This window comes from Acomys minous (genome assembly GCF_964271855.1).
Source record: "Acomys minous genome assembly, chromosome: 14".
Classification (NCBI taxonomy): Eukaryota; Metazoa; Chordata; class Mammalia; order Rodentia; family Muridae; genus Acomys; species Acomys minous.
In genome coordinates this window covers 99713100-99723330 of record NC_140496.1, presented here as the reverse complement: position 1 = coordinate 99723330, position 10231 = coordinate 99713100, and the positions used below count along the sequence as shown (strand labels likewise).

The window sequence follows — 10231 nt, the reverse complement described above, 5'->3', positions numbered from 1 at the left end:
GCTAGCAGAGGCCATAAGAGGGTGTCAGACTTTGGGGGATGGACTGAAATGCCAGATGATTGTGAGCCATCATAACAAGCGCTCTTGGCTGGTGAGCCATTTCTCCAACACCGATGCGCAGCTTTTAATGTGTTCTGGGACTCTAATTCAGGCTCTCATGTGTGCGTGGCAAACATTGTAGCCTCTGCGCCATGTCCTCACTTCTGATGCTTAGGTAAAGTCAAGTTTGTCTGGCAATTAAATGGGCAGCAGGTGCTCCTCTTAGAAGTTTCCCAGGGAGCTACAAAGCACCAGAGAAGACATGTCCCTTGAAGCCTGTACCCTGAACACTGATTGCACCTGGCACCTGTGAGGTGTCTTCTTTGGCTTTCCTAGAATCAACCAAAATGATGTTTTAACATTTTTAACTAGTTGCCAATTTTTTTGAATGTATTTATTTATTCACTTTACATCCCTACCACAGCCTCCCCCTTTTCCTTCTTCCCTTCTCCTCAGAAAAGGAAGCCCCCTCCCCATCCACCTTGGTGCATCATGTCACATCAGGACTAAGTGCATCTGCCTCCCCTGGTTGCCAACGTTTTAAAACATCGAAGACTTCATAAATGCACCTTATCTCTGTTATCTCTCTTGTATGAGAAAACAGGCCTACATTTTCCTACACACACAGTTCTCAACACTAAGGCAAGCATCAGCCAGTATGCATCCTCAGGAAGGCATTTTGTGACCTGGCAGAGTCCCGCACCAAGTTGAGTGTGTGTGTCCTCAGACTGGGATCGTCCCATTATCTTACAGAACTAGAAAGCAAGGCAAACAAACCCTCAGAATCCTTTGCCACTAGGCAGCTAAAGTCCTAAAGCTGTGACAGGCAAGGCAGGTCCCACCTGATCTCTGACCAGCATCCCAAAGTAGCCTGTGGCTCAGCCACACTGTTGTCATGCCTGGTCAAGGCTCTGCTGCCAAGTGTGCTTCCCTGTTTGCAGACACCCGCTTGTCCTTTCAGCTCCACCACATTAGCAAGTTCAGCCCTAACTCTGGTGCCTGCTTCTTCATCAGACCTGAGCCTCCTCCGGGGGAAGTTCGGTGTTTAAAGTCCTGGGTTTCACTTCACTAGTCCCTGGCACTGTACCAGGTCATCTCATGAACTAAACAAACCTCGCATCCAGAAAACAAGAATCAGACCTTTGGTATATTAGTATGTTTTTACACAGTATGCGAGGGGGAGAAAAACAGTTAAAAGCAACTGATGAACCATCAAGTAAATGGTACTGAAAATTTAACTCAGCAATAAAGGCGTTTCACTCTCACCAGGCCAGGCCTTCCCTCACAGGTGGGGAAAGCGTAATCAATGTGGTTCACAAGGTATCCAGCCTTAAATATCTTCCCCACTACCCTACCACGGTGCCTAAAATCTCCTGTAACTTACCTCTCCTGAGACTTTGTTAAAATAAAGCACTGTTTTTCCATCCTCAAAGCCAATAGAGATTAGCAGCTTCATTTACTTTACTGACTGTTCTTCTGATGTCTCTTTCCTTAGACTGCCTGGCTATGTAGCCGTCGAACTACAGGAAAAGTTCCAGGAGCGGGGCAGGCCTGAACCCTTGAGTTAAGGAACCAGGAGCAGGCGCTATATGCCTGTGGTTAAATGCAAGACAGGTTTGAACCAAGACACTCTGGTGCAAATCTAGTTCTGGGGTGTGCTGAGTGGCCTGTGGCTAGTCACTGGGCTTCTGGAGTTCTCTTTCTGAATGAAGGATGCTAGCAAAACCATGTGCTTCCTGGGGGCATGGTGACAGGAATGACAGTGCGGCAGGACCACAGTGAGCCCTAGTGACCCAGACACGCTAATGATGGCGTATCTCTAGGTTTGACCCTGAAAGGGATTGTGGAAGTTTTACTCTGGTAGGCCTCTTTTGTTGATGTACGCTTGAATCAAGAAAAGAAAAGAAAAAGCAAGGCAGTGGTACATAGCTTTAATCCTAGCACCCAGGGAGTTCCAGGCCAGCCCGGTCTGTAGCACGGATTTCCAGGATGGCCAGGGCTACACAGAGAAACTCTGTCGGGGGTGTGGTGGGAGGAAAAAGAAGGAAAAGAAAAAAGGTGGAAGGTTGTGCGAGACTTGGAGACAAGAGTGGGCACCAGCTGGTGTCTTTTGGAAGATAAAAGAACCCAGACCCATTCTGAGCTTCACCCTGCTACCCTAGGTAACCCCAGATCCTCCACCCCCACCCATCTCCAGTTTGTCCTGTCTCAGTAAAGGCCCTCTTCCTACACAGAGTCCCAAGCCTCCGGTTCCTGGGCGTACCCTCGAAGTCTGGCACAGAGCAGCCACTTGCTGCCCCGCAGGGAGAACTAGTCAACAGCGGGGTGGATGGGAAAAGTGACATAATCCTTGCAGCGCCCTGTGCCGCCAGCCTCTCCCGCAGGCAATACTGGATTCTGCATTCCCGCCTTGTGGCTGGGAATTAAGGCCCTGCGCACTCCGGGGCATGGCCAGCCAGCCCTGGGGTCCTTCGCCGCGGGGGACCCTGGCGTGGGAAGCCGGGGTGCACTTTTCAGGAACACTGTGGAGGCAGCGCGGTCGCCGGGCACGCTCCCAGGACCGCCGCCCCCTCGGAGCAGGATGACGGAGTCTCGAAAGACTTTCACCAAATATGGGCCGAGGCTGGAAACGTCCTGTGGCGCGAGTCGCCGGAAACTTCTAGTCGCGGCCACCGCGGGAGTAAGGCTCTTGGGCCAGCAGCCCGCAGGGGGCGGCGGCGGCTGACCCCATCCCTGTAGCCAAGGCCCGTTGCCCTCGTGCCCTCCCGACCCGCACAATCTGTCACTCAATTTCCACCACCGCCGCCACCATAATCCCAGCCGCTGCCACCCCGGGCCCGAGACCAAGCCAAATTGTGGGGGTGTGGGAATGAAGAGGGGTGCAAAAATGTGAGGTGACGAGAGGGTGCCACCTTAAAGCGTCTTGCAGACGCTGTAAATGTGGCTAGAAAAAAGTGAAATCCTGAACAAGCCCCTATTATGGACACACGCTCAAGGATGGGTGGGTGGGGGGGGGGAAGGGAAGGGAAAGGTGATTAGGAGGAGGTGAGAGACAGTTGGAGAAAAGGGGGGAGGAAGAAAGAGGAGAGGGAGCACTCCTGTGGTCCAGGGCAGTGTTAGGATTCTGTGACTAGGAGCATCAACATCACATAGAGATTTGTTAAAATGTAACCAAGGAGAAACTGTGGCGGGGGTGGGGGTGGGGGGTGGGAGCGGGGGTTGGGGTAACAATCAGACTTTTAACTAACACTCCCGGTGATTCTGGTGTACGCCCTAATCTGAGACCCACTGAACTAGGAAGCTAGGAGTGGACAGGTTTGGGATTGTGATCTGTCTTAGTTGCTGCCAGACAGTGAAACCTTCTTGGGGTAATCTAAACTTCCCTGGCAGCTGCGAGTGAGACTCGCCATCTCTCAGCCCAAGCCAGGAGCCGCAGAGGACAAGCAGTTCTTTCTCAGTGGCTTGTGGCTCAAAGAAACAAGTCGGCTGGTGGAGGGACGGTGAGGGGCGGGGGGTAGGGGCGCGCGGGGTGGGGGGGGGCTAGAGAAAGTCCTGCAATGATCATCCGAAGCAACACTTACCACACCATTTGCACATTTCCCTCCCTGTCTGTCAACGAAGGATCTGTAGCTCTCAGCGGAGGAGGTGAGAAGGCGACAGGACGTCTGGAGTTTCTGGACCATCCTAGGCAAGGACTCAGACAGCCGCTGTTCCCCTTGGTTACCAGCAGGCGAAGCAGGGCATGCCGTCTGCCAAGGCTTTGCGCGGAGGTTACCCTAGTCTCTCCTCCTGTGGCACCTCCTGGCCTTGAGCACATCAGCTTCGCCCTCCTCTTCCCGCCACACACCGACTGCTTTAAATGGGCAGCTGTTGGTAACGTTCTCCGGGGCTTCCTCCTTTAAGACAATCCCATTCTCCGAGATTGCCCAGTTGGAGTCCAGAAACAAAGCCCCACACATCCTTCTTAGAAAACTTTAATCTGATTTTTAAAGGCACGTATGGAATGGTGTGTCTGTTTGAATGCTGTGCAGTATACTGGACCTCTAGGCTGCCCCCCTCCCCCTTTCCAGCAAACGAACACAGTATGTTCAAGCCAATTGGATCACCCACTGTAACTTTATTTTAAATCATGATAGACAGATTGCGTGAAAAACAAGGAATTCCAAAGAATTTCCTGCCCTGGGAACAGAAGTTAAGTCTATATTTAACAACATTTGAAGCTGTCAAGAATGCCTTGTGGTTGGATAACAGAGGCAGAAAAATGTTAAAAACGCAGGCTACTGCTATACCCAAATATGGAAATATTGTTACGTCTGGTGTCTGATTCACCATCTGGAAATACTTACAACCATGAAGTCAAATAGAAAAGACGCCACAACAGAAGCCAGGGACCCTCCTCTCCGTTCTCTTTCTCTATCCCCTCCTTCTACCCTGCCCGCTGCCTGCTCCACCCTCACCCCTCCACCCTCCCTCCACTTCCCTAAGATGGAAACGTGAACAGAAAGGCGGGAGGAACTGTTCTCCTTTAACTAATAGACCAATTGGCTGGCCTAGGGGATGGACGGGGCCCAGGCTTTGCTTTCTTTATTTGCATAACACTTGACAAACCATTGTCTTTAAAAGTCTCCACTCCCAGAAAGCCTTAGAGATCTAACTGCCTCCAGCAAATTCCTCTGGGGCTTACAGAAAGGGCACTTTTGAATGAATGAACTTAACTCTTTGCTGTAACAGCTGTCTTCTTTGGAGCGGGCGTTCACCCCAATAGCTTCTCACTGTGTTCATAGAGGTCAGCACAGAAGGCTCTCTTAAGCAAGACTGCTACGGTGCAGAAGGCAGATAAACCTTAAACATTAAAAAGGAAGAGGAGCTTATCCCAGTGCATTAAGTGGGGGTGGTGGGGAGATATCTAAAATCACGTCTCATTAAAATTACATAAGAAGTAGTTCTGAAACTTGGGAAGTTTATGAATGGCACAAGTAATATTGGAGAGGGTCTCGTGGAGGGCTTCAGTTGTGTGTCTGTCTAATAAGATCTTAAAATCCTTTATTAATTACAGTGTTGCCCTCTAAATCTCGGAACTTTGAGAGAGTGCCATTGCACTTCATTTGAAATGAAGGTCTTCCAAGTGATCCAAACCAAAGGAGTTTTACACACACACACACACACACACACACACACACACACACACACACACACACACCCACAGAGAGAGGAAGACAGACAGACACAGAGACATACAAGCACACACACATACGCACTCACACAGGAGGTGGGGTGGGGCTGGCTGCAAACACACCAATAAGTCTTTTTTTTTTTTTCCCAGCTGTCAAAAGGGCACAAAGGTCCTGTTAAAATCCGTTTTGTCCTGGCAGTTTTTGCACCTGAGGATTTCCGGACAAATCACTCCACGGTGGTCTCCTCAGCTTCTGGTTTGGCTGCTTAGTTTCCACTGCTGCCAGTCCGGGGAGAGAGGCCAGGAAGGCTTACCCGGCCTCCCGCATCCGTGAGGAAGTGGAAGTCAGGCTCAGGGAGAACTCCCAGCATTCGTTTCCTCTTGGATTTCCAACGCAGGCAGTGGGCTGGAACTAAAACTGGGAACCTCCAAAAACAAACAAGTACAACATACCAAAAAAGGGGGGGGGGAGGGATGAGGGAAGACCTCTGGCTGGAAATTTGCCAGGCAAAGAAGGAAGCTCCCCACCCCTACCCCCCACCCCCATTCATAACTGCCTCTCCGAGTATTAATTTGCAATACACTTCTCTTGGCTAATAAACATCATGCCAAAGCTTTGGGACTTGATCCGAGCATGCCTCTTTGAAGTCCACAAATAGATTCCTGGCTCAGAAAACTACTCCCCCTCCCTTTGGGCTCAGTAGATAACTTTACTCTCACCTTAGTTGTAAACAAGCAAACAGCTCGCTGCTTTCCCTGGGTGAGGCCTTCGGCAGATGTAGGGTCCACTGGGCATCATCAAACAAAACCACTTTTGTTCCTCCGTTTCAGGTCCTCCTGCTCTCCTAAGTCTAGGCAAAGATTTGAAATTCTCCCACCAACACATACACCACGCCCCCCCCCATATACTTTTCAATCAAAATCATCACCCTCGCGTCCCAAGCATTCCGCTCTCTCTAAAGGAAGTCGTTATTTAAAGTGGAAAAAACGAACTTTTTTTTTTTTTTGGATGGATCTGAAAGGAGGGGGGGAAAGGTGCAATGGAGCCGGGGAGGTGCTTGGCAGCGGCTCGCGCCAACCAACATTCCTGAGATGTTTGAGAATTCTGGAACGCGCAGACAGAGCCGACGTCACTGCAACACGCGGCGCCCAGGCTGAGGTTTATAAAAGGGCGGGCTCCCGGCGCCCGGGCAGACCGTGAGCTAGAGAGCCCGAGAGAAGCGACAGAAACCTTTGCGCCTCCTCCCCCAGAACCTCGAGAGAAAGACGCCAGCCGCCTCGCCTCTCGCCTCACCGCGCTCCCGGAGCATCCGATCCCGCTGCTCACCGGCTTGTTGACTTCCGTGTCGCCGTGCTCGTCCCGGCTCCTTCTGCGCGCCACAATGAGTTCCAGCACCGCCAGGGCGCTCGCTGTCGCCGTCACCCTTCTCCACTTAACCAGGCTGGTGAGTTGGACTTTTCTTTTCTTTTTTTTTAACCACCCGCTCCCTGTCCACCCTCTCCGATCTCTTTCTCTGGGCCCTGATCTTTCACAGCAGGGAAACTTAGACTAAAAAGTTTGGAGGGAGCTGTTGCTTTAAGCCCCGACGACGTGTCCGGGAGGCCTCTTCCTGGGGCGCAGCGGCCGGGGTGGCCGGGCTGGAGGGATGCGATCGAGACTACCAGTGGATGGAGCCCCACAGCCAGCCCTATACCCAGAGTAGTTTAGGCGCCTCCTCGAAGCAATGCAAAGCAATCTCATGCGTTTCTTCTGCCCCTTCCAGGCACTCTCCACCTGCCCTGCCGCTTGCCACTGCCCTCTGGAGGCGCCCAAGTGCGCCCCGGGAGTCGGCTTGGTCCGGGATGGCTGCGGCTGCTGCAAGGTCTGCGCCAAACAGCTCAACGAGGACTGCAGCAAAACGCAGCCCTGCGACCACACCAAAGGGCTGGAATGCAATTTCGGCGCCAGCTCCACCGCTCTGAAAGGGATCTGCAGAGGTAAGAGCCTTGTGGTTTGGCCCCTTTAAAAAAAATAATAGTCCCATAGTCCAGGAGTTTAGTAATTTTGAGACCATGTATGGTGACGCTTTGTTGATGGTAGCTTGGCAGAAAGGCACATGATTTCAGCAGTCTGGAATGCAATTCAGTGTGTCTGGGCCCAACGAAAAGCGCATACGGAAAAGTGATTCCTGACTAACTTATTGTTCGGCTCTGGAGTCTCGGGAGAATTGTAGGGAACTTTACCATACATTGAATTGAACAGCGGAAAGCGTGTCTGAGTCTCAGCCCGGTGGCGGCGAATCTTAACCTCCTCTCTCATTTGGTCGTTTTCACAGCTCAGTCAGAAGGCAGACCCTGTGAATATAACTCCAGAATCTATCAGAACGGGGAAAGTTTCCAGCCCAACTGTAAACACCAGTGCACTTGCATAGACGGCGCTGTGGGCTGCATTCCTCTGTGTCCCCAAGAACTGTCTCTCCCCAATCTGGGCTGTCCCAACCCCCGGCTGGTGAAAGTCAGTGGGCAGTGCTGTGAGGAGTGGGTCTGTGATGAAGACAGCATTAAGGACTCCCTGGATGACCAGGATGACCTCCTCGGACCCGATGCCTCTGAGGTGGAATTAACGAGAAACAACGAGTTAATCGCAGTTGGAAAAGGCAGCTTACTGAAGAGGCTTCCTGGTAAGTGGAAACTGAGCCCCATAAGATGTTGTACTGAAATGCGTTCTTGCTCTGCAGCTTTGAAAAGACCAGTGTGTGTCTGCGTGCTTCTAAGTCTTCCATTTCGCTTATCTTTCTAGTCTTTGGCACGGAGCCGCGGGTGCTTTACAACCCTTTGCATGGCCAGAAGTGTATCGTTCAGACCACGCCATGGTCCCAGTGCTCCAAGAGCTGCGGGACTGGCATCTCCACTCGAGTAACCAATGACAACCCAGAGTGCCGCCTGGTGAAGGAGACCCGGATCTGTGAAGTGCGTCCTTGTGGACAATCGGTGTACAGCAGCCTGAAAGTAAGTTCCTTCAAGGGACTTGACCATGACCCCACAGGTGGGTGGGACATGAGTTTTTGTTCAAGAAGAAGAAAAGTCCAAGATATGTTTGAAAGGAATTGTCTTTATGAAGCTCAATACTATGCACACACCCCCTCCCCCAAATACCCAACAAATCCCATTCCTGACTTTTTGTTGTTGTTCTTTCTTCCAGAAGGGCAAGAAATGCAGCAAGACCAAGAAATCCCCAGAACCAGTCAGGTTTACTTATGCAGGATGCTCCAGTGTGAAGAAATACCGACCAAAATACTGCGGCTCCTGCGTGGACGGCCGGTGCTGCACGCCTCTACAGACCAGGACAGTGAAGATGAGGTTCCGATGCGAAGATGGGGAGATGTTCTCCAAGAATGTCATGATGATTCAGTCCTGCAAATGTAACTACAACTGTCCGCACCCCAACGAGGCATCTTTCCGCCTCTACAGTCTGTTCAATGACATCCACAAATTCAGGGACTAAGTGCCTCCTGGGTACCTAGAGTGCGCCGTGGATGTGCGCATCGTGGAGACGTGGGCGGGGTGGTGGGGTGAAGAGGCTCATTGTAGAAGGGATGCCTTGCTCTTTGATGAGTAGCATTAACGTTATTTCAAAAACTGCCAAGGGGGGCTGTGTGGACCGACGTAGGGCAGCCGCAGTTCGAGAATACTTCGCTTCATAGTATTGGAGCACGTGTCTATGCTTCGTTTTGGAGCGTGTTGTGTGGATGGCGTTCTGTTTTCTGTTTGTAAATTATTTGTTAAGCGTATTTTTTGCTCTAGATCTTTCTTTTTCCTCCCTCTTGGGTCTACAATTGTAATAGAGATAATAAGATTAGCCGGGGCCTTGTGAAAGCCCTGTTTGTCCTTTGACTGAAGTAAATGAAAGGGCCTCCCATTCCTTCCTGAGGAGGGGGTGGGGACACTCTGTGAGTGTCCCGAGAGGCAGCTACCTGCACTCTAAACTGCAAACAGAAACCAGGTGTTTTAAGACTGAATGTTTTTATTTATCAAAAATGTAGCTTTTTTTGGGGAGGGAGGGCAAATGTAATACTGGAATAATTTGTAAATGATTTTAATTTTATATCAGTGAAGAGAATTTATTTATGAAATTAATCATTTAATAAAGAAATATTTACCTAATATCTGAGTGTATGCTGTTCAGTGCTGTTAGAAACTATCCAAGTTATCACGAGCAATTGTTCCTGTCAATCATTCCAGCAGGCTGTATTTTTTGAGGATCTACTATGTGTTGAAACTGCTCTAGGTATCCTATTTGGGTGACAGGAGAGGAAATAAGACAGTGGTTGTTGCTGTTGCAAATCTTTAAAGTCATCTGTGTGAGGATCAATGTACTAAGCACAGGCAGTACATAGATGAAGATTAAAAAGGAAGCTGAAATGAATTATTCTCATAAGAATTAAAAGGAAAGCCTAACAGTGCCTATTAGTCAGGCAGGTGTCCTTTCTTATTTTCACATCAGGGTGATTCTGCCTATCACATAAGGGGGTGAGGTGGGGGGAACCTTTTTAAATAACCATTGACCATAACTGCAACGTTGAAGTGTATCTAAAAATCAGGGAGGCTGGCTTAACATTTTGCCCTTGGCTAGCACCAGAAGAGGAGGCTAGTCCTGGGATCTATAGGGTCCCTGGTTTGCTAATAGGTGAACTTGAAGCCAAGACTTGTGTTAATCCTAATAAGCCAGTGATTAGGTAAACAGGCTGCCAAATAGAGAAGAATGTGAGGAATTTCAAGTACTTACCAATCACTAAAGAGCCAGGGCAACCAACCCCCTTCCTTTTAATAGTGCACATTATATTGATGGCAGAAGGAGCCTTTGGACAGAGCCGGCTATCCAGAGGTCGAAGGCTACACACTGAGCTTTCAAAGAAAGGGCCTGACTGTGGGTCAGGGAGACGTAGTGACAGCTGCACTAACATTTGTGAAAACAAGCCAGTAGCTGGGTTAGAAAAATCTACATCTTTAGAAAGCGTTGACAATAAACCTTTTATAGAG

At 50.1% G+C, this 10231-nt stretch overlaps 1 protein-coding gene across 1 annotated transcript; it reads left to right on the top strand.

Annotated features, from left to right (window-relative positions):
* Nucleotides 1-6402: 6402 nt before the first annotated feature.
* On the top strand, nucleotides 6403-9355 carry CCN1 (cellular communication network factor 1). Its single transcript, XM_084755464.1, has 5 exons — nucleotides 6403-6657; nucleotides 6976-7189; nucleotides 7528-7872; nucleotides 7992-8200; nucleotides 8394-9355. Exons 1-5 carry the CDS (start codon nucleotides 6595-6597, stop codon nucleotides 8694-8696), a joined length of 1134 nt encoding a protein of 377 aa, XP_084611590.1. The 5' UTR covers nucleotides 6403-6594; the 3' UTR covers nucleotides 8697-9355.
* Nucleotides 9356-10231: the final 876 nt, after the last annotated feature.

Bases quoted from the DNA above. Each gene is read 5' to 3' on its own strand.
- CCN1 (XM_084755464.1), top strand. From the start codon at position 6,595: ATGAGTTCCAGCACCGCCAGGGCGCTCGCTGTCGCCGTCACCCTTCTC. The intron at 7,190-7,527 runs GTAAGAGCCTTG...TCGTTTTCACAG, and splicing joins TCTGAAAGGGATCTGCAGAG to CTCAGTCAGAAGGCAGACCC. The intron at 8,201-8,393 runs GTAAGTTCCTTC...TCTTTCTTCCAG, and splicing joins CGGTGTACAGCAGCCTGAAA to AAGGGCAAGAAATGCAGCAA.